Source organism: Phocoena phocoena, chromosome 3 (genome assembly GCF_963924675.1).
Source record: "Phocoena phocoena chromosome 3, mPhoPho1.1, whole genome shotgun sequence".
NCBI lineage: Eukaryota > Metazoa > Chordata > Mammalia > Artiodactyla > Phocoenidae > Phocoena > Phocoena phocoena.
The window spans coordinates 131,358,150-131,382,423 of record NC_089221.1 but is presented as its reverse complement, the minus strand read 5'-3'; the positions used below and the strand labels follow the sequence as shown (position 1 = coordinate 131,382,423).

Sequence of the window (24,274 nt, the reverse complement as noted above, 5' to 3'; positions counted from 1 at the left end):
AGTTTATATAGGGTTATCCTATTCCATTTCACCTTTCTTTGACTGATGGGATGAGGGAGATACCTGTTTGCATTGGACTGTAATTTTGAGCATCCATCTTTCTTGTCTTGGTGTGTTTCTTATTCCAGATCAATAGAAATATTCAAGGTTCCTAACTTGAAACTGATCTGCACCATCCAGCAGCATCACAAGCTTGTGAATACTATTAGCTGGCATCATGAGTATGGCAGCCAGCCAGAGCTGAGCTATCTGATAGCCTCTGGGTCCAACAATGCAGTCATTTATGTGCACAACCTGCAGACCGTCATAGGTAACTTTGGTTTCTTTCCATATTGGGGGTGGTATATGTGTTCCGCTACTTCTTGTTCCAATTTCTGTGCCTTTTTCCTTTCTTTTCGGTATTAAATACTTTTATAATTTTTCTGCTTTCAAAAGTAGTAATATTCACCTTATTTAAAATACAACAAAAGTTTCAAACATGACAAAATTCCCTAATCCCATCCCTCAGTAAAAACCAGTGTTATTAGTTTGCTGCATGTTTTCTCCAGATTTTCTAAAGTATAGTTATTGCTATAGTTATTCCAGGCCAGGGGTAGGGATATGACTTTTCATCTTGTGTGAAATTGTCGCTCTCCAAAAAGATTTTGCCAGTTTATATCCCCTTCCCTCAGTGTTTCCATGTGTGACTGCATCTAATTCTCACAGTCCTGGGAGGTAGGTTTTGTTTTCTTCATTTTCCTGATTAAATTGAGGCTCAGAGAGGTTAGCTCACTTCCATAAGTCCCACAGCTAGTATATGATAGAGCCTAGATTCAAACCCAAATTGTCTAATTGCAGAGTCTGCATGTGTTCTAGTAACTACTAGTCCCTGCCTGGCACGTTGATCTTTTTCATATGATGTATTCCTTAATGAATCTTAAACTTCTCTGAATTTCTTCAGCACCCAGAAGAACCATAATAAGTGGTCAGAGGCGCCTGTTCTTTTAATGTAAAGGAGATGTAATTACTTTTTTTTCTAATATGAAGAAATTATAATGTGACACTAATCTGTTTCCAAAGTGCTGGAGAGTATGTGCTGTCAACCATAGTGAAAATTTCAAGTTGACACTTTAAATTTCTCTAGAACTAATTTCCAGTGATTTCCTGAGAATCTTTATTTGTAATAACAAAACAATTTTTATTCTAGCAGTGACTCTCTCAAGTTAAAAGGAATACAGGAAAACTAATAGTGTACATAGATTTTTCTAATAATAAATAGCAGACAGTTTGTAACTAATAAGCATGATATGTTAGAAAGCTTATCCTAGTCCTCTGATTCCAAATTAAATATCTACTTTGGCAAAGGACATAAACTTAATTTTTTTAAACTGAAGTATAGTTGTTGATTTACAATATCGTATTAGTTTCAGGTGGACAACATAGCGATTCAGTATTTTTATAGATTATATCCATTTAAAGTTATTATATGGGCTTCCCTGGTGGCACAGTGGTTGAGAGTCCGCCTGCCGATGCAGGGGACGCAGGTTCGTGCCCCGGTCCAGGAAGATCCCACATGCCGCGGAGTGGCTGGGCCCGTGAGCCATGGCCGCTGAGCCTGCGTGTCCGGAGCCTGTGCTCCGCAACGGGAGAGGCCACAGCAGTGAGAGGCCCATGTAGCGCAAAAAAAAATAATAATAATAAATAAATAATAAAGTTATTAGAAAATAATGGCTATCTTTCCCTGTGCTATACAATATATCCTTATTGCTTATTTATTTTATATACAGCTTTGTACCTCTTAATCCCACACTCCCATCTTGCCCCTCCCCTCTGCCCTCTCCCCACTGATAACCACTAGTTTGCTCTCTATATCTGTGAGTCTGTTTCTGTTTTGTTACATTTATTCATTTTATTTTTTAGATTCCATATATAAGTGAAAACATACAGTATTTGTCTTTCTCAGTCTGACTTATGTCACTTAGCATAATACCCTCTAGGTCTCTTTTGTTGCAAACAGCAGAACTTCCTTCTTCCTTATGACTGAGTAATATTCCATTGTACATATATACCACATCTTTATCCATTCATCTGTTGATGGACATTTAGGTTGCTTCCATATTTTGGCAGTTGTAAATAATGTTGCTATGAACATTGGAGTACATGTATCTTTTAGAATTAGTGTTTTCATTTTTTTTTTGGATATATGCCCAGGAGTGGAATTGCTGGGTCATATGGTACTTCTATTTTTAGTTTTCTGAGGCACCTCCATACTGTTTTCCATAGTGGCTGCACCAGTTACATTCCCACCAATAATGTACTAGAGGAAAAAAAAAAGAGAGAGAGAGAAAAAAAAATAATAATGTACCAGAGTTCTCTTTTCTCCACATTCTCACCAACATTTGTTATTTGTGTTTGTGTTTTGTTTTGTGTTTTTTGGTTTTTTTTTTCCTTTGGCTGCATTGGGTCTTCATTGCTGCACATGGGCTTTCTCTAGTTGCAGCAAGTAGGGGCTACTCTTCATTGCAGTGCATGGGCTTCTTATTGCAGTGGCTTCTCTGTTGCAGAGCACGGGCTCTAGGCGCGTGTGCTTCAGTAGTTGTGGCTCACGGGCTCTAGAGCACAGGCTCAGTAGTTGTGGCACACGGCCTTAGTCACTCTGCGGCATGTGGGATCTTCCCAGACCAGGGCTCGAACCCGTGTCCCCTGCATTGGCAGGCGGATTCTTAACCACTGTGCCACCAGGAAAGTCCCTATTTGTGTTCTTTTTGATGATAGCCATTCTGACAGGTTTGAAATGATGTGATTGTGGTTTTGATTTGCATTTCTCTGATGATTAGCGATGCTGAGCATCTTTTCATGTGCCTATTGGTCATATCTTCTTTGGAAAAATGTCTATTCCGGTGTTCTGCCCATTTTTTAATTGGGTTGTTTTTTTGACACTGAGATCTATGAGCTGTTTAGGTATTTTGGAAATAATCCCTTATCAGTCATTTGCAAATATTTTCTCCCATTCAGTAGGTTGTCTTTTCGTTTTGTCCATGGTTTCCTTTGCTGTGCAAAAGCTTTTAAGTTTAATTAGGTTCCATTTGTTTATTTTTGCTTTTGTTCCTTTTGCCTTAGGAGACTGAGCCAAAAACAATACTGCTATGATTTATGTCGAAGAGTTCTCTTCTAGGAGTTCTAAGATTTCAGATCTTACATTTAGGTCTTTAATCCATTTTGAGTTTATTTTTGTATACGGTATGAGAAAATGTTGTAATTTCATTCTTTTACAGGTAGCTGTCCAGTTTTCTCAGCATCACTTATTGAAGAGCATTAAGTTAATACTTAAGAGCAGTGCAGATCTTTTTCTACTGTAATACTGTCACCCTAGTTTGTTTTTTATTTCATATCTACTGAATAATAGAAAAAGGAAAAAAATGGCCAGAATCCATTTCATTTTATTTTTACCTTCTTATATTTAAATAATTGAGACTTAGAGGAAAGTTGCAAAAATAGTACAAAGGACTCCCATATACCCTTTCACAGATTCAACAACTTATATTTTGTAATATTTGATTTGTTCTGTGTGTGTGTGTGTATGTATGTATTTTTCCAAACTGTTTGTGTTGCATGTGTCATGCCCCATATCCCTTAATATTTGTGTATTTTGTAAGAATAAGGCTATTCCCGTACATAACCATAATTCCATTATAAATTTCAATTAATTTAATACAATAGTTTGATCTGCCATGCTTATTCTAGTGTTGTCAATTGATCCAATATTGTCCTTTATATCTAGAACAGTCTGTCAGCCTTTTTTTTTTTTTGCCACACCACGCGGCCTGTGAGATCCTTGTTCCCCAACCAGGGATCGAACCCATGCCCCCTGCATTGGAAGTGTGGAGTCTTAACCACGGGACCACCAGGGAAGTCCCTCATGTTGATTTTTTTGAAGAATGCCAGCCCGTTATTTTGTACATGTCCCCTCAATTTAGTTTGGTCTCCTATTTTCTCATGACTAGATTCAGGTCACACATTTTTAGCTAGAGTGCCATATACATGATATGTTCTTGGTATCACATCCAAAATGTATTATTTTCATTTTGATGGCTTTTAGAAAGAAAGAATGATAAGTAATACTTCTTGCAGTAAGCCCATGTGCCAGGCACTGTGGATATGCCTACACACTTAACTACTAAACAACACTGCCCACGTAGAAACAATATTGAAAATCACACAGAAAGCACGTGGCAAAATCTTGACTCTTGCCATGTTAATACCCTTCTTTATGTCTTTCTGTTGTTGTTGCTGGTAGAAATGACATCATCCCCTTGTCTTATAGAGAGCAATCCTGAAACTCCAGTGACCATTACAGAGCCCTACCGGACCCTCTCAGGGCACACAGCCAAGATTACCAGTCTGGCATGGAGCCCACATCATGACGGAAGGCTGATATCTGCTTCCTATGATGGTACAGCTCAGGTACTATTGCGTCCTTGATTCAGTGGGTTCTTCACTGTGTACTCTAACTCAAACTCTTTCCTCCTTTCCCCCAGTTTTGTACAGACTCCTTCCCTCACCATTATCTTCTATGGAAAGCGATTTTTCTGAGCTCTAGAGGGCATTTTAGTTTATTAAATATATCTGGGACCTTGGCAGGCTAAGTTTGGGTTGTATTTTACTTAGATGAAAGGGGAAATATTAATAGGAACTAGCTAAATTCCGATGTTTTTAAAGATTTCATTCTGACCTACTGTCAGTTTAAAGGACTAAAGTTGATGTGAAAAGTACTCCTCCCATTCTGTTCTATCACAGAATGTTGACTATAAGTAATGAAAAAATATTTCTAATAATAAATTGGTAACTCAGACCTCCAAGTTCTCAAAAATAAAGATGAGATGCCAAACCAGAGGTATGGGGTGAGTTTCGGATATCAGAACCAGAAGAGACCTTAGGATCTATCATCTGTGATGGAAATCTGTCTCAGTATTGAGTGGTAAATGAGCTATCTACACAGAGCTGAGAGCCATGATGGGCTACCCTTTGTACAGTGCAGACTGGAGTAATTCAAGAAACAGCAAGGAAATTGATCATTTTCCCACAGACAGAAGAATCACCTGTGAGAAGTTAGAACCCTAAGCATCCATCACATGTGCAGGTGTGGGCTCTGAATTAGAATTCTCTTCATGGTATCTGAATCCCCAGCCCAAAAATAACATACGATACTGGTTGAGGACAGTGAAATCCATAGGGCACCATTAAAGCTTACTCAAAATCATCCACATGGGAATGCCTCTATATCCCAGAATACATAAATCTCCCACAGGAAATAGCACTTTCTGAAACTGAACTCCTAAAAGTACAAATCACAAGAGGAAATAAGAGTACACAGATTTTTAAGATTTTTTTCTAAAATGTATACCCCCCCAAAAAACAATAGAATAACGAGAAATTATTCTCTTGTATGACTTTTGGTTTTAGGTGTGGGATACTCTCCAGGAAGAGCCTCTATGCAATTTCCGAGGACATCGAGGTCGACTGCTTTGCATCGCATGGTCTCCGTTGGATCCAGACTGCATCTACTCAGGGGCAGATGACTTCTGTGTGTACAAATGGCTCACTTCCATGCAAGAACACTCCCGACCTCCTCAAGGTCAGTCAAAACCTGGAGCCCATAAAGGCTTGCCTAATTCCCTTTCTCCTTGCCTCAGTAAGTGAGTTGACTGGAGTCAAGCAAGGAAGACATTCGTGCAGGGCGGCAGCAACAGGATGGTAGGGTTGGAAGCCCAAGCAAGGATAGCAGCCATGAGGGGCCTGAAGACAACACCCAAATAGTAACAAGTATACCTAGCACCCAGATCTTGTTTTCTAAATATCATCATTCTCCATTAAAAGGGACCGACCAGGGCTTCTGGAGAAATGGCTAATTCCAGGTTAGGAGAGGAAAAATACAAGATGAGCCTGCAATACCATATGCCACAAAAGAAGGATGTGCTCAAAGAATAGAGATCATCAAAAGGACAGAGAAGCCAGCTTGAAGGGGCTGGCTACCCAAATCTGGGACAATCTGAACTTGAAATAATTAACAGAATTCCATTTCTGGCTATAAAAGAATAACTGGTACCAGATTTGCCCACTCACCAGAAATAGCTAGAAAACTAGACAGAGTATATAAACAACTAGAAATATACCCGAAGAAATGAAATGATACATCCATATAAAGACCTATAAAAGAATGCTTATAGCTTTATCTATAATTGCCACAAACCGGAAACAGCAACCCAAATGTACATCAGCTGGTAAATAAACTATGGTATATCCTGTAGTGGAATTCTACTCAGCAATAAAAAGTAACTACTTTTAAACACAACAAAATGGATGAGTCTCAAAAAGGATTATGCCTAGCAAAAGAAGCCGGGCACAAAGACTAAATACTGTATAGCTAATACAGAGTATGAAATGTAGTTATAGGGCTTCCCTGGTGGCGCAGTGGTTAAGAATCCACCTGCCAATGCAGGGGCCACGGGTTCGAGCCCTGGTCCGGGAAGATCCCACATGCCGCGGAGCAACTAAGCCCATATGCCACACCTACTGAGCCTGTGCTCTAGAGCCTGCGAGCCACAACTTCTGAGCCCACATGCCACAACTACTGAACTCCATGCACCTAGAGCCCGTGCTCCGCAACAAGAGAAGCCACTGCAATGAAGAGCCCGTGCACCGCAACAAAGAGTAGCCCCTGCTCACCGCAACTAGAGAAAGCCCGTGCACAGCAACAAAGATCCAATGCAGCCAAAAATAAATTAAAAAAAAAAAAAAGAAATGTAGTTATAAATCATATGAATTTCTAAAACAGACAAAACTAAACTACAGTGACAGCAAATCAGTGATTGCCTGGGGCAATGAAATGCATAACCTAAATCTAATCATGAAAAACATAAGGCAGACCCAATTTGAAGGAAATCTGACAAAATAACTATCCTGTAATCTTCATGAGTTTCCAGTCATGAAAGTCAAAATAAAATCTGAGCCTGTTCAGGCTGAAAGAAAGTAGAGACATAACAAGCCAGTGCAACATGTAGTCCTGGATTGATTCTTTTTGCTATAAAGGACATTCTTGGTACAACTGGCAGAACTTAAGTGAGGTGGGAGTAGACAGGAGTAATTATCATTGTTAATTTCCTGATTTTAATGGTTGTGCTCTGATGATGTAGGAGAATATCCTTGTTTGTAGGATACACACTCAAGTATTCAGGGATAAATAGGGCATTGTGTTTATGATTTAATGAAATCCCAAAAGGGTTTGGTTTGGTTAACATTTTGATAATATAACTAAGAATTCATTGGGAAGGAAGGGAAAGGGCAAGAATGTTATCAAAAACAAGAGTAATAAGGTTTTGGAGATTATCTCCTAGAGTGCTTTTAACCAAGAATATATACTTTAATTTATCCTTTTCTGAACTGTGATTTCTATAGGCAAGAAAAATATTGAATTAGAGAAAAAAAGGCTCTCTCAACCTAAGCCAAAGCCCAAAAAGAAGAAAAAGCCCATCTTGAGAGTGCCTGTAAAGCAGGAATTGTGTGACGGGAATGAAGAAGAGAGTGTAAAGGAGAGCTCGGGCCCTGTTGAGAATGGAGTGTCAGACCAGGAGACTGAGGAGGAAGCCCGGGAGCCAGAGCTACCCTGTGGTGTCACCTCGGCAGGTATGTGGCCAAATCCTGTGTTTCACTAACTCTCTAGGACTTAGTAATCATGACCAGGAAACTAAGCCAGGTCTACCTTTGAAGTATTAAGGGAATCTAATGGGTGACTGGGATGGAAATAGTGAAGTTCTATAGAGAAAACTTCTTATCAACTTGAGCAGGGTAAGACTGTGGGACAAAGTGAAACTAGGGCAATGTATACATAGAAACTTACGTGGGGAAAGTTTTAACAATATGATGTCATCAGCCATGTTTACTGAAAGAAACCATTGTCCCTTACAAATATCTGACCTAGAAACTCACCACTCTGGGAACTTACAGGCAAACAATATAAATAGGACTGACTCATGTTTAATTCTACAGCAGAATATTTTGATGTGACAGAATTTAAAATGGCCAAAATATATGGTACAGAGTCCTCCCTGACCCTCTCCATCCCAAGGGATGGCCACTGGGACCCACAGTTTGGGTAAATAAAGATCTAAAAAGTTTAATGGATTTATTTTTTAGATTCATCAGAATACTTCTTTATCATAAAATGTTCTTTTACCCCTGTAGATCAACAACTTAGTTTGGGTTTTTTGTTTTTTTGTGGGTTTTTTTGAGTTCATGGTGTGTACACTCAGGTTTGTGACTCTGTATCCCATACACTTTAAATTTCTATTGGTAAAGTTGTTCCTCGTTTGTGGAATTAAAAATGCAATTAGTACTTTGTCACCCAAGCCAAGTTTGGGAACTCCTAGACCTATGGTATAAAGCTGTGGAGGCTAGAACGTTTATAACTTTTCCTTAGATCAATTAGTCAAGAGTTCTAAGCAATAAACCTACAGATTCTTGGAAGGCAGTTTGTGAGATGGGGAAAGGGAGACTACCCATGCTTCCTATCTGAAATATTTCATCTTATATTTGGGGTAATAGATAAAATCACACCATTAAGACTGGTATACTCTTTATTTTTAAAAAGAACTAGATTCTACATTGTTCTTATCCACATTTTTTTTCTTTTTCCCCATGATGTAGTCTCTAAAGAACCAGTTATCTGCACTCCAGCATCCTTAGGCTTTGAAAAGTCAAGAGTCACCATTAATAACAAAGTCACTTTACTGAAAAAGGAGGCACCTAAAGAAAAGTCAGGTTGGTATTTAATAATTAAAATATTTGGGGGGACTTCCCTAGTGGTGCAGTGGTTAAGAATCCGCCTGCCAATGCAGGGGACACAGGTTCAATCCCTGGTCCAGGAAGATCCCATATGCTGTGGAGCAACTAAGTCCATGCACCACAACTACTGAGCCTGCACTCTAGAGCCCACGAGCCACAACTACTGAGCCCGCATGCTGTAACTACTGAAGCCTGCGCTCCTAGAGCTCGTGCTCTGCAACAAGAGAAGCTGCCGCAATGAGAAGCCCACACACAACAACAAAGAGTAGCCCCCTCTCACCACAACTAGAGAAAGCCTGTGTGCAGCAATGAAGACCCAACGCAGCCAAAAATTTTTTAACAAAAGAATAAAAACCAAGCTAGTGGGAAGCAATCGCATAGCACAGGGAGATCAGCTCAGTGCTTTGTGACCAGCTAGAAGGGTGAGAGGGAAACGAAAGAGGGAGGACATATGGGGATATATGTAAATGTGTAACTGATTCACTTTGTTATAAAACATAAACTAACACACTATTGTAAAGCAATTATACTCCAATAAAAATGTTAAAAAAAAAAAAGAATAAAAAACAAATTTATTTATTTGGCTATTACAATAAATAAAATATTTTGTTAAAGTGTCCTCAAAAATTGCATGCAACTGAAAACTCAAAAGTTTTCAGTTTTTCGTTTTGTTTTAGATTTTAAATATTTGTAAGTGTTTTGATTGTTTCAATTTGGGGTCATTTTTTTAGTACTTGAGGAACTGTCATTTTGCAGTTGTTGATGTTGCTTCACAAGTTTTCACAGGGACACGTTTGTGTGTGTTGTGAACATTGCCCCCAGCTAATTTAATTTGAAAGCTTCCTTATAAGAGTGGGAACTTTCTCTGCCCAGCAGTATCCCTCCAGTAGGTTACATATACAATGGGCATGCATTCAGTTTTGTGTTTTTAATCAACTCTTCTTCAGACAGTCTGTACTTTTATTACATTTCAGAAGCCTTAATCAAGAAGCGAAAAGCTCGTTCCATGCTTCCACTGAGTACAAGTCTGGACCACAGATCCAAAGAGGAGCTTCATCAGGACTGTTTGGTATTAGCCACTGCAAAACACTCCAGAGGTACAGAAATACACTTCCTTGGCCCATCCGTAGTCTTCTGGGAAGTGACACATAAGAAGTGCTTGTTTATATGTTATATGAATGAGCCAACAATGTCCAAAATTGTTGTATTTCTGCATCATCCCTCCCCCACACCCTGCTGCCAGGTTCTGTCCACACTCTGACCGCTGTCAGCACTCTCCAGTGTCTTGGAGACATAATTCTCTGCTTTTCTATTATAAATCAAGTTGTTGCCAGCCATATGGGTGCTGGAATTGGTATGATGGCTTAAATATCTCAGCGTGAATCAATTCCATCAACAGTTTTTCCCCAGTAAACAGCATGTACATGTAGAAAAAAAAAATCATTTGCTCATTGGAAATAACCCTTAATACGGCAGTTCCTTTAAAAATTTTTGATGGAAGTTTTTGTTTATAGAAGGTGTTTTGGTCTCAGTTTTTCAAAGCCCTCACCTAATGTGTGTTATTTTAACATTTGAGCAACTTTTTTCCTTGTAATTTTGAATTTTATGTGTTGAAAAGGGATGCACATGATAAAATGAAATTCAAACAGTATAAAACCTGAGCCTAACAAACCTGACAAACAAACCTAACAAACCTAACAAAGTATTTTCATATTTTGCCAACTTTGTAACCAGCAGGGTCTCTGTTAGGTTAAACAAGAGCACAGGACGCTTTTTCTCAGCATCTGTAGTGGGTGTTACATACATTTGGAAGTAACTGGACAGAAAACAGTAACCTATTAAATGACTTCATCTGAATTTTTGTTTTTGAATTAGCAGAGCCAAAGGAGGATGTGTCTGCTGATCTTGAGGAAAGACTTCACCTGGGGCTTTTCACAGACAGGGCTACCCTGTACAGAATGATTGAGGTTGAAGGTGAGACTAGTCCAATCAACACAATCCTGTCCATCTTTACGCTTCCCTAACGCTTTATACATACCTCTTTTATGGCTGCCATCCTGTGGTGTGGTAATGGTTAGTTTTACATGTCAGCTAACTAGGTTTTGAGTTCCCTTATTTACATGTTCATAAACACCCCTCACTCGCATCTGTCACAGGACCCTAAACAGTGTTCATTCTGAGTGTCTGAGTGCAAGTGAAAGTGGGTGGGTGGGTGGACAAGTGACTGAGTGGGCTTCAGTCCCCATTATGAACACTCTGGGAAGTGACTTACCCATCAGCCAGTGACTACATATTCTAGGAATTTATTCCTGTCGTTCATCCTGCCTTTCTTTTTCTAGAAGACAGTGCAGACACATGTTTCTGAAACATCTTCCAAATATTTCTCCTCCAAACAGGAAAAGGTCACTTGGAAAATGGCCACCCTGAATTATTTCACCAGCTCATGCTTTGGAAAGGAGATCTAAAAGGTGTTCTGCAGACTGCAGCAGAAAGAGGGGAGCTGACAGACAATCTTGTGGCTATGGCACCAGTCGGTATGTTCTTTTCAACAAAAGCCCTAGCATCTCTAGGATACATCCACTAAAGACAGACTTGTCTTGAAGGACAATTTGGCCATGTCTAACAATTAAATTTAAAATCCACATCCCTTGGACCCAGCAGTTCTAACTGTAGGAATTTAACTGCACCTACACATGCAAAATGGCAGCTATATATGGACTATGATTGCAGTGGTGTTTGTAATAGCAAAAGATCGCAAGAACCTCTATGTCCATCAGTATAAGACTGGTTAAATCTTGTATATCTATACAGTAGAAACTCCTATAGATACCCAAGAAACGAGGCAGCTCTGTGCATTCTGATACAGAGCGGAGCTCCAAAATTTAGTAAGTGAAAAGAATCAAGGTATAGATGCACAACAGAATATTTAATACTCTGTCCTTGATACTTATACATGTGTGGTTATATATTCATAGATTATTGCCAAAGGTTTCAAAAGAAACTAATAATAACGGTTGTCTCCAGGGAAAGGAATTTGGACAAGTTTGGGTAGAAGGATGCCAGGATAACAAGGAAATTTTTTATGCCATGCCTCATTTTTTAGCTTTTAATTGAAGTATGCCAGAGAGAGAGATGGAAGTACACAGGTCATGAGTGTACTTGAATTTCACTAACTGAATACACCCTTGTAACTAGCACCCATAAAAAGAAACATAACATTACCAGCACCCTAGAAGCTTCTCTCATGCTCCCTTTCAGTCAGTCTACATGCACCCCAACAAGGGTAAGCACTGTCTGACTTCCATACTCATGTACATTTGAATTTTGTACTATTTTTTATGTATTACATAATCAGAGAAACAATTTACGTTTCAAAATGTAGGGACGGGGAGAGGTAGATGAAACACGATCAGATGAAACAGCAACTGAATTACTATCTAAATGTTCTGCTTAATACAGTGACTAACAAGCATTTTCAACCCAAATGTACGTGCTTTTTTTCCTTAAATCTGCTGTTCTTTGTTTGTTTGTTTGTTTGAAGCCGGTTACCACGTGTGGGTATGGGCCGTGGAAGCTTTTGCCAAACAACTGTGTTTTCAGGACCAGTATGTCAAGGCTGCCTCTCACCTACTTTCTATCCACAAAGTGTATGAAGCTGTGGAGCTGCTCAAGTCAAACCATTTCTACAGGTCTGTATGACCCAACAGTTGAACCAGCAGTTGGATGTAATGTGAAATTAATCTACGTAACAGTTCTGTTTCATTATAACCACCATAAAACCCTTATTGTAATTAAACATCTCAAATGTACACAAATGTATGTTCGCTAGCTTAAACATCAGTGCACCCACCACCTATACTTAACAAATGTTAACTTTCAGCAATATTTGCTACTGATATTTTTTTTTAATTTCTTTATTGTTAATACAAATAAGGAAAAGAGCATGACACAAATGAACAGCTTAATGAATTACTAAGAGAGGAACTTTTTTAAGCCCCACCTGTTAAGTGAGAAGTATAACATTCCAGACTTAGTTGAATTGCCTTTCCCCGATTCTGTCCTCATCCCTTCTCTAGCAGTAACCACTCTTCTGAGACTGGTATGAATCCTTTCTGTTCAAATTATTATTCTTCCACTACAGTACATATTTAACTACACAAAACAAAAGCAACAAAATATTTCTTGTAGACAGCATACAGTTGGGTCTTGTTTTTTATCCAGTCTGATAGTCTCTGCCTTTTAATTGGAGTGTTTTAATGTAAATATTAGTGCGACTGATTTAAATCTACCATGTTGCTATTTCATTTCTTCTTTTCCTGCTTTCTTTCAGATTAGTTAAATTTTTTTTTATCTCCAATACTGGCATGTCAGCTATAATCCTTTATTTTTTTTAATGGTTACTTTAGGGTTTATGATGAGCATTTTTAACTTATCAGTTTACCTTCAGATAATATTGTACCACTTCTTGCATACATCATACTTCTTTCTTTCTTCCTGTCCCTTCCACTATTGCTGTCTTATATTTCACTATATACATGTTATAACCCCACATTACAATATTAGAATTCTTGCTTTAAACAATTACCTTTCTTTAAGTTTTTTAACATTTTCTTATATTTGCCCGTATATTTATTTCCAGCACTTTCCATTCTCTTATGTAGATCCAAGTTTCCAATTGCTGTCAATTCCTTCTTTCCCGTGAAGAACTTCAACATTTTTTTTTGTAGTGTGGTCCCACTGGTGACATATTCCATCAACTTTTGTTTGTCTATAAAAGTCTTTAATTTTGCCTCTATTTTAAAGGATCTTTCAGTGGGTGTAGACTTCTAGATTGGAAGGTTCTGTCATTTTGTGCTTCATAGATATCATTCCATTTTTTCTTGGCTTGCATTGTTGACTTGACTACTGCATTTATTCTTATCTTTGTTACACAGGAACTATGTCTTTTTTCTCTGTTTTTAGGACTTTCTCCACCACTGATTTTCAGCCATTTCATGATGGCTTTGGTGGGACTTTCTTTTAATCCTATTTTGGTGTGTTGTCTTCCTTTAGAGAATGCCAGACTCTGTTTTGGCAAGCCGTAAAGTTACCTGCAGATCAACTTGATCTTTTCCTGGCTGTTTTAAGCTTTCTTAGGGCAAGTTCAGAGAAATCCATACTCTAGAATTAGTTTGCCCTCCTGCCTTCTGGTGTCTTTACCGAATGCCTTGTGTAAGTCAACAAATCAGAACTCAAATGTCTGGGTGGTCAGAACTTCTATGTCTCCACAACCTGAGTGAGCCCTGGGGATTATTCAGCTTATCGTTCCCTGATTATTCTTTGTACAGCCTTAAGGACTTTCCTACATATGCAGAGCTTTGTGTTTAAACCAGAGACTCAACAGGATCCCTAAGCACTGTTGCGGAGCTCTTTCTCTGGACAGCTTCTTCCTTCCTACTGTAGTGCCCCACAAATTCCAATTGCTTCGTCTCCCCTCAGCCCTGACTGCTGAAGCTCTGCTGGGATTCCTTCTGGGAAAATGGTTTTAGGCAGAAAGCCAGGGCCATGATTGGGCTCACATTTGTTTCGTTCTCTCCGGGATGACAGTCCTGTGCTGCCTGGTGTCCAGTGGCTGCAAACAGTTGCTTCATACCTATTTTCTCCAGTGTTTTAATTTTCCAACAGGAGGATACGTCTGGTCCTAGTTGTCACTCCATCATGGCTGGAAGTAGAGGTCTCAAACTATGTACTTCTTAAATATTGCTGTGTCTAAATCACCTTAGTCTAAAACACTTCTATTCCAGCTACAACTTTATGTTGGCTGCAACTCAGAAGTTGTATGTCATTTGGAAAATAGTAGTTCAGTCAGTTAACACAGATCCTCCAAATGTTAACATATCTCACTATAAAATATCAAAAAAAATCACATTGCTTACTTCATCAGAAAAGTCTTTAACTTTGGGGAAGCCGTCAAGCTCACAGTGGCAGGCACAAGTTTCCTAAAACTCTAATTTTCACCTGAAAGCTCAAATTTTATCATTGGCAACAGTACTGTTGGTCGTTTTCCATGAAATGACAGGCTTGCTTTGTTCATTTTTGAGAAAACATCTGCCAAATACTCAACACTAAATAACTATAGTTTGTTAGTCATTCTTTCCAGAAGTAATGAGATTCCATCTAAAAAAAAAAGCAACTAGTTCAGCTTGCAATCCGTTCATACAGGTTTTTCATAGAACCATTGTACTTTGGAATTCAGCAAAGAATACAAAACGTTCTTCCCATTTTGTCACATAGAATATTAACACGATGTGCAGGATTTACTGAAATTAATCATTTCTGCCTTTCAAGGAAATTAACTTTTTTATTTTTTAACGACAAGGGCCACTAACTGGATTCCTGCTCCAGACGCCAGCAGTTTACCCACCATTGCTTTCGCATAATCGGTACAAATGTCAACACACTGACAAAAGGCAAATAACCCCTTGACATTATTGTGAAAATAGTCTTGACCTCACGAACCCCCTGAAAGAGCCTTTGGAACTCCGGGAATCCACAAACCACACTTTAAGAGCTGCTGACATAGGTGAAGAATTGAACACAGCACGCAGTTCTAACTTGCCCTGTAATGCAGGGATACAGTTTTTTTATGGGAAGTTGGAACAAGACAAAAAACACAAAGGGAACAGCTTATCCTACCTTGCAGCCCCTCCTAGCGCCTCTTTCAGATTGGCTAATTACCTATTCTTGCCTCTAGGGAGGCTATTGCAATTGCCAAGGCCCGGCTGCGCCCAGAAGACCCGATCCTGAAAGACCTGTACCTCAGCTGGGGAGCCATCCTAGAAAAAGACGGCCATTATGCCTTAGCAGCCAAATGGTAAGTCTGAGGGAAACAGGAGTGCACCCAAACAAAGAAGAGCTGTGAAAGAGCTGGACAAGGGTGGAAGAAAGAAGTTTAGAGGTGGGGGTGAAATAACTAGCAAATTAAAAAGCGTATATGTATTAAAGCAGCTTCATAAGATTCATCAGGATCTACCTACTTGGTATTTATGTAAGTCACCCTAACTTCAAGAAATCCAAGTCGTGGACTTGGAAATCACTCCTTTCTTTAGGGATGTCTTGTATCATTAAATATGGGAAATGGGAGGGAATGCCTCCTTTGCTTGGGTTCAACTCAGCAACTGCTGAAGTTCCTTTATTTCCTTAACCTGTATAAGGCTGCCTCTTCAGCTTCTGCTGCACTGGCCTCAGCCTTCACAGGGACAGCCACAGGTAATGACACACCTGGGACCACAGGAAGGCACGCAAGGCAAAGTGGACAGAAAGAAATGATTCAACCCTCTGGGGAGCGGGTGTAGGCGATCTGTTTATGACACTCTGCTTGAGTTTTCTTTTGTATTTTAGCTATTTAGGAGCCACTTCAGCTTATGATGCAGCCAAAGTTTTGGCCAAAAAGGGGGATGTGGCATCACTTAGAACGGCTGCAGAGTTGGCTTCCATCGTAGGAGAGAATGAGTTGTCTGCTACCCTGGCTCTCAGATGTGCCCAAGAACTGCTTCTGGCCAGGAACTGGGTGGGAGCCCAGGAAGCCCTGCAGCTCCACGAAAGTCTAAAGGTCAGTCTGTTACTGCCTCTCCTGCTTTTAAGAGGGATGAGCCCCAAACCCTTTTCTAGTCAAATTCCAAGTGAATTACCCAGTTGCACAAGCTGTACCGATTTGGTGTGTATCCTTAGAAGTGTCCAGCAAGCCCTGGCCATACTATCCCATTTAAGTACTGTGGCTTGTCAGTTGCCCCACTCAGAGTAAAAGACAATGTGGTTACTGACAGTAATTCCCACTGCTTAGCAGTCGAATAGCCTTCAGTCACTTCAGCCCGTGTTTCTTCATTGATGTCATCAGCACAAAAATGAAGGGGAAGAGGGTCTGCTTTGAAGAAAATGGATTGGCTTTAACAGAAATCATGTTGCTCTACCTGTAGCAGCCCTCTTCAGCTATTAGCTGTAATTCTGCCTATATGAAACAGAGACCTTCCCAAGCTTAAGTGAGAAAATATTATAGGGATATACAAGGAATCTCATGGCAACTGAAAACCCAGCAGAAGTGAGGATTTTTTTTAGACCTTTTCTCTGTGCTCTCTTCCCTTCCAGCTGATTCCCTCTGTTAAACCTACTTGGATACAGCCCCTAACCACTCCCCCAGCTCTCAGATCTACACAGCTTGTCTGCTCCAGCACCTTCTGCCTATGATGCTTTAACTTCTGTACGCTTTAATCTGAAGTTTGGGCAGAGAAAAGAACTAGATGAGTCCAGCCCATCTTTTCTCAAACTGGGCCACAAGTCTTAAGTGGCTGGCCTGCATGTGGCTTAAATTTCAGTGAGTAGGGCTATAGCTGGGGTGTCATATTATAAATATGGTTGCTAAAAAAAAAAGTAATAAATATGGTTGCTTGAGCCCCAAGAGCTGTGGGTAGGAATCCCCCAAAAGGCATTTGGAAAAACTGTCTGTTAGATCACCTCTTTTTCCCTCCCACAAGACTCACTGGGCTGGCAGCACAGAGGGGAAGGCTGCTGCAAATGCAAAGGGGGAGAATCTGAGAGACTGGGGAGAGCTCTAGATAATGGAGCACTTCCCTGCATAACAGCTCCTCTCCTTTGTTATTGGGTTCCAGGGTCAGAGATTGGTGTTTTGCCTTCTTGAGCTACTGTCCAAGCACCTGGAGGAAAAGCAGCTTTCAGAGGGCAAAAGCTCCTCCTCTTCTTACAATGCGTGGCCCGCAGGCAGCGAGAGGCCTTTTGTGGAGAGGGTGACTGCAGTATGGAAAAGCGCCTTCAGCCTCGACTCCCCAGAGCAGTCCCAGGCAGCATTTCAGCAGCTGCAAGATATCAAGTACCCATCTGCTACAAGTAACACTCCCTCCAAACAGGTACCCCTTCTGCATGAGCTTTTGATATTAATCAGTAGTCTAAGACTTCTCTAATCCATGTCTAGTATAATAAGAAAACATGTAGAAGGCCAGTTTGTATTTCAGAAAAGATTAAGCCAGGCCCAGGAAACCTGGAAAGATCCCTTCAGATGAATTAGAGCCCTTTATCTTTAAAGTTAGTCTTCGATCCGAATTCCCTTCTAAAATAAAAAGAAAAAAGTCTAAAAACAAAGAAAAGCACAGAAACTAATATAATAATAGGTACCCATCAATTAGAATTAATTAACAGATGTTCACATTTTGTCATTTTTGCTTCATGGAGTCTTTTGGTTTTGTTTTGTATATTCCTTTGCTTTTGGTAGAAGAATCAAGTTGAAGTCCCTCATGCTTCCTTCCCCAGTGCCATTTCCCTGCCCTAGCTCACAAAAATTTCAGCCCCTGCATCAGACCACATATGTTATTTTGTGGCCTCCTTATGTGATCAGTTTATAAAATCTTAAACATACCTGTGCACGATGACACCCAGCAACCCCATTGCTTAGATATTTCACTGAAAGAAGTGAACCCAGGTGTCTACACAGTCTTGTACAGAAATGTTCATAGAAGCTTAGTTCATAATAGCCAAATAGAAACAACACAAATGTCCATCAGCTGGTGAATGGGTATACAAACTGCAGTACATCCATAGAGTGGAAAACTATACTATGCAACAATAAAAAGGAACAAATTACTAATGCAAAAAGAGTATCAGTGAATCTTGAAAGCATTATGGTAAGTCAAAGAATCAAGTCACAAAAGACTACATACTCTACTGTTCCATTCATATGAATTATAGAAAAGCCAAAATTATACTGGCAAAAACTAGATCACTGGTTGCCAAGGGATGGGGAGAGGGGAGGTGAATGCAAAGGGGCACAAAGGAGTATCTTACAATGAAAATGTTCTATGTCTTGATTTTGGTGGTAGTTATACCATGTGTATGTGTGTGTATATATATACATGTATACATATATATATACACATATATATATTTGTCAAAACTCATCATATTGCACACTTAAAATTGATAAATCTTAATTACACTCCAGATTTTTTTTAATTACAGCTTTTAGTTCAAGAAACTCACTTTTTGTTTTAATTTTTGTTTAATTTTTTAAATTTTGTTTTAATTTTAATTTTTTGTTTTAATTTGCATTTAGCAAATGTCAAGGCATTTTCTTAGCATGAACAGACTTTAACACCAGACAGTGTATGTTGCTGTACAACTAAATATGAAAGTTTCCAGTGAGGAAGCAAAAATGGGTGGTGGAGATAGGGAGGACCTTTCTTAATTGTGGACTGTGTGTACTTCCCAAATGCAGTTAATAGGAACATTTTTGGTGTCATTCCCAGTGCCTGATGTGAGAGGATGTTTAACTGAGTCTCTGGCTCCTCTCTCCAGCTCCTGCTTCACATTTGCCATGACCTGACCTTGGCGGTGCTAAGCCAGCAGGTGGCCTCCTGGGACGCAGCTGTGGAAGGACTGCTTCGGGCTGTGATCCGGAGCTACACCTCAGGAAACTTCACCATCATGCAGGAAGTGCACTCAGCCTTTCTTCCAGAGGGTAAAAGACCCCCAGCTCTGCTGTAGCACACCCACTAAAGGATGATATAACCACCGCCAGTGTTGTGGCACCAGGAGTACATAGGTTATTGAAAGACAGACGTGGGCCAGTGTGTCATATAGTAGGAAGTTTGAATTCTCTTACCCCACCTCCTTAAGAGGTAGCCAGAATGACTAAGCTGTTTTCCTTTACCTGGTCCTACCTACCTGCCTCACTGCCTCCTGTATACTTTCCTACACACAGCTCCAGGGAAATAGCAGTGTGCTCACAAGTTATTAGGAATGGAGAAGACATTCCTTGAGCTGTACAATTAGTCACTAACCTAAAACACTGTGGTTTTTCAGAGACACAGTGGGATCTTACCCCAGAGCCTTCAGTGGGACAGATGAAGTACTTTTTCTATCATGCTTTAAATGGCCTGTAGCAATGAGGACACTGCCTTAGGCCAAGAAATGTTTAGCTGTGGTTGGCTTCTGGTGGAAAGCATGTGGTCCCATGGATCACTGCTGTTCTGTTTCTTGGGATCTGATATGCCTCTTGGGTGATAGGAAACAACATGTGGGCAGGAAGCCAGATTTCTGACAGATAAAGAAATGAACAACCCTAAATCCTCTTCTTCTCTCCTAGGCTGTGACCACCTAAGAGACAAACTGGGTGACCATCAGTCCCCCACCACACCAGCTTTCAAAAGTTTGGAGGCCTTTTTTATTTATGGACGTCTGTATGAATTCTGGTGGTCTCTCTCCGGGCCTTGCCCCGAATCCAGCGTCTGGGTAAGGGCTGCTCACAGAAGGACAACCTCTGTTGAGCAGAGCCAACAGCTTGACAAAGTCAGCCCTGAAGAAACTGACCCCAAAGCTTCCCAGCCAGAGCCAAGCAGGACTCTAGAACTAGACGTGAGACTCACAGAAGAAGGTGAGCAAATGCTGAACGCTTGTAAGGAGCTCTTTTCAGAAGAGCACGCTGGTCTCCAAAATGCACAGAGAACCATTGCTGAAGTCCAAGAGACCTTGGCAGAAATGATCCGCCTACACCAGAAGAGTCAACTTTGTAAATCCACAGCAAATGGCCCTGATAAGAATGAACCTGAACAGGAAGCAGAACAGTCCCTCTCTAGTCCCCAGAACCAGTGGTAAGTACTGATTCAATACAACATGGAACTAAAATACCCTGCTGGATTCTCACATAGTACTTGATGAGATTGATCAGGTCACTTGGAAGCACCACAATGCAGTCATTAAGGCACAGGCTTTGAAGTCAGATGTGGGCTTCCAATCCTGGCCCTGTTCAGTGACCTCAGGCAGGAGTCTTTTTTTTTTTTTTTTTTCAGGCAGGAGTCTTTAATGTCTCTGAGCTTTAGTTCCCTCATCCATAAATGGAGTACCAACTCCATCCTTGCTTGAGAATTAAACAGAATCACAAATATTGTTAATAACAACAGTACAATAAAACCCTACTTTTGTGCAATAGATTCCTAAATCATCAATCATGTAAAATAGGGAGTCGCATTATTGAATCATTAATGAAAACCACTGATTTTCTTTTTTTTTTTCTTTTTTTTTCCACCGTGCCATGCGACTTATGGGATCTCAGTTCCCCAACCAGGGATTGAACCCGCACCCTCGGCAGTGAAAGCAGTATCCCAAAAAATACACAAAAAGGGTAGTGTACAGAATTACACACTAAACTGTAAAAAATCCCAAATGATCAGATTGCTGCAGCATCCTAATCGTTTCCATTGAAAATAAGGGCCAGGTAGATATAGATGATTATTAATCACTTCAGAGCCCTTTTGCATTATCCCACGGCACTTGGCTATGGGCATTTGCAGTGATTAACGGTTACTGATGAGTTGTTATGCCGAGTGCCTTTTACCTTGATTATGTCCCCCCGCAACACAGGGCCTAAAATATAGTAACTAGCACAGTCAATAAACTTATAGCTATTATTACTAAACTTTTAAAAATTAAAGTTACATTTGCTGCTCTAAAAATACTACAAGTGAAATCCTGAGTCAGAGTTTTGAGTTACTTCTCTAGTGAGCTACCACATTCTAGGCAGCGCTTTAAGTTCGGTTTTAGTAACAAGAAAAACACAAAAAAGTTCTCTAACCCAGCGGCTCTTACCGTTTGGATCAGAGGGCCCCTTTGAGAAGCTTAAGACACTCTTCCCAGAAAAATGTGCATCCATACACCCTGAGGGTAGGAACCCAGGCTCTGTCTAACCCATTCCCCAGGGAAGTCCAAGCCCTTTGCATTTGGCTGCGGATTGAATCCCCTAAAGGTCCTTAGTTTTCATTGGAGCTCCATGTCTAAGAAGTGGGGATTTGGAAAGTGGTGAGGAACAATACTGCATTTTGAAAATTTTACATCACATCACGTTAAATTCCCTTCTCTTAGCCTTTGTATTTAAAGATAAGAGATAAAGACCCAGGTGACAAAGTAATTTTATTTACAGGACAACAGATTTAAAAGTTAGGGGCAAGACGTATAACTTGTACTTTTTTTATTATTATTATCACTAGTAAAGAAGAAAAAAATGAACCAGTTTCTTTGCCTGAATTAACCAAAAGGATTACAGAGGCAAATGAGAGAATAGCTAAGTTTCCTGAGAGTATTAAGGTAAGATTTATATAGCAGTTCATTTGGTAAAACATTACTTTTTATATTATCAATTGACTACACCAAATTCTTTAATGTCATCTGAAATCTGTACACATTTGTATGTGCTTAAAAATTGAAGATCCAGTTGCCTTCGGTGAGCTAAAATGTTTTGTGAGAGTAGAATTATTGACACCACAAGCAATTTTATACCTTAGCCTTCAGAGAAATGTAACAAATTTTCTAATGATGAGGTAGAGTAAAATTACAGTTGGTCCCATGTATCTGATCGCTTACAAATGGATAGGTATATTTGGATGTGGCCCTAGTAGTAACAGAAGCATCATGTTTTAAATTCATTTGAGTAGGGCTCTAGAAAAGATTGTATCATTTGAGAGGGACATCTCAGTTTTGAGTATCATCTCTCCTTAGAGTAACTGGTGAAGTCTTAGGAGAGATAATGGCTCAACTGTGCCAGAGAAGTGTCATGAGATAAGACTTGAGACACTCATGCCTCTGTGCAGGTGTCTGTGGCTTTTTTTTTTTTTGCAAATGCTTCCTTATTTATCCCCGTGTCATCTTTCAGACCTGGCCCTTCCCAGATGTGCTGGAGTGCTGCCTCATCCTGCTTCACATCGGGTCCCAATATTCTGGCTTCGTGACCCAGGAAATGCAGCAACAGGCTCAAGAGCTCCTTCAGAAATACGGCAGCACTAAAGTTTACAAACGACACTACGAGACCCTCTGCACGTGAACTTTCAAGCACCTCTAAGAAACAGTGCCAAATTCAAAACATCCAACACCTTTCACCTCTGCATTTACACCTCGCCAGACCTTCACTTTGATCCCTGTATGTTTCTGCAATGATCCAGATAATACAAATGAGAGTCAAGTTTCAATCAACTCTACACTTAAACACAAATCTGACTTTGGACTCAATTGTGGTCTCCTACTGGAAGAAAGATCATGAAAAGCCAGCAGTGGTTACTCAGAACTAACACCTGCAAAGTGATTGTTGATAATCTCTAAAGCCTTATGCAGGTTTCGTCCAAAGAGGAGAAACTATTTTAATCACCCAAAGTGTTACATTCTTAAACACAAGCTACCTTTATAAATGCTTTGCCTGATCATAAACATGTACACTCTTGTTTGAGGGTAGAGATTATGTCTTCCCTTTACTATTTTACCCCTAGCACTCACTTCAGAGTGTCTAGTATCTAATAGGTACATAATGGAAACTTTCAACTGAATAAGTTGGGAAACAGAAAGAGTGCTCATCAACAGCTTAGACTTAAAGAACTCTAAACTGAGGTCACTGATACCAGCACTGGCTGACAACTAAGGCTTGTGATTGGTAGTTGACCTTACTGTGTTAGCAGAACACAGGAATTCAAGAACATCTGGCAGTACAATAGCACCCCCGTCAGCCACGATTTCCCTTTCCACAGTTTCAGTTACCCCCAGTCAATAGCAGTCCAAAAATATTAAATGGGAAATTCCAGAAATAGACAACTTTTATCAGTTTTAAACTGTGGCCATTCAGAGTAGCATGATGAAATCTCACGGCGTTCCCACTCCGTCCTACCCAGCACATGACTCATCCCTTTGTCCAGCATACCCATGCTGTATATACTACCTGCCCATTAGTATAGGAAGACCACAAAGCATACATTATAGGGCTCAGTACTACCCATGGTTTCAGGCCTCTACTGTGGGTCTTGAAACATAACCCCTGCAGATAAGGGGAGACTACTGTATATGGAGGGGCTGAATTACACCCATAGTTAGTATTCTCTTGGTTACTCTTCAGGACCATCCCTTTCTGAGGATGACCACTAACACAGCCCTACACACACTCATATATATACACAAGGCAAAGTTCTTTACAGTTCTACTACACTTGCGCCCCTTTCTTTAGCACCACTTTAATAAGCTGTTTCTTATCTCTCCCATGCAATGAGCACACCCCTACTCAACACTTAGTTCCTCAATCCTTCATCTCAACATTTCTCCTGACATGTCAGTAAGCCTGTTGTCAACTGTGGCAAAAATAAACACCTATTTTAAATCCAAATTTGTTAAGGATATATGTGTAGGGCTCACAGTCACCAGCATGCTAAAGCACCTTGGTTGAGAACCACTGACCTATGCTGCTTTACCACAAATCTTACGATAAATGTATCTCTTCCAGTATGTGAACATCCCAGTCAAAATCCTAGATCTGCTCCTGTACCTGACTTCTTACAACCCCACATTTTTGGGCCAATAGACAGGACTGGAAACAAAGTCCTGAACCAAGTTTAGGATATCAGACGTTCAATTTATCCAAAAGAAGTCCACTAATTAATAA

General features: G+C 40.0%; 1 protein-coding gene across 2 annotated transcripts in view; it reads left to right on the top strand.

Moving 5' to 3' along the window:
- GEMIN5 (gem nuclear organelle associated protein 5) overlaps nucleotides 1-23,088 on the top strand; it is a 40,808-nt gene extending 17,720 nt beyond the window's left edge. For both annotated transcript variants that reach the window (XM_065874100.1, XM_065874099.1), the window contains exons 13-28: nucleotides 129-310; nucleotides 4,304-4,443; nucleotides 5,443-5,614; nucleotides 7,435-7,662; nucleotides 8,683-8,796; nucleotides 9,795-9,917; nucleotides 10,699-10,794; nucleotides 11,217-11,354; nucleotides 12,362-12,509; nucleotides 15,554-15,673; nucleotides 16,201-16,411; nucleotides 17,466-17,720; nucleotides 19,162-19,324; nucleotides 19,952-20,456; nucleotides 21,849-21,945; nucleotides 22,511-23,088. In XM_065874100.1, coding sequence (XP_065730172.1) covers nucleotides 129-310; nucleotides 4,304-4,443; nucleotides 5,443-5,614; nucleotides 7,435-7,662; nucleotides 8,683-8,796; nucleotides 9,795-9,917; nucleotides 10,699-10,794; nucleotides 11,217-11,354; nucleotides 12,362-12,509; nucleotides 15,554-15,673; nucleotides 16,201-16,411; nucleotides 17,466-17,720; nucleotides 19,162-19,324; nucleotides 19,952-20,456; nucleotides 21,849-21,945; nucleotides 22,511-22,678 — 2,860 coding nt within the window. In that variant the 3' untranslated portion in view covers nucleotides 22,679-23,088. The remainder of the gene's footprint in view (nucleotides 1-128; nucleotides 311-4,303; nucleotides 4,444-5,442; nucleotides 5,615-7,434; nucleotides 7,663-8,682; nucleotides 8,797-9,794; nucleotides 9,918-10,698; nucleotides 10,795-11,216; nucleotides 11,355-12,361; nucleotides 12,510-15,553; nucleotides 15,674-16,200; nucleotides 16,412-17,465; nucleotides 17,721-19,161; nucleotides 19,325-19,951; nucleotides 20,457-21,848; nucleotides 21,946-22,510) is intronic.
- The last annotated feature ends 1,186 nt before the right edge of the window (nucleotides 23,089-24,274 follow it).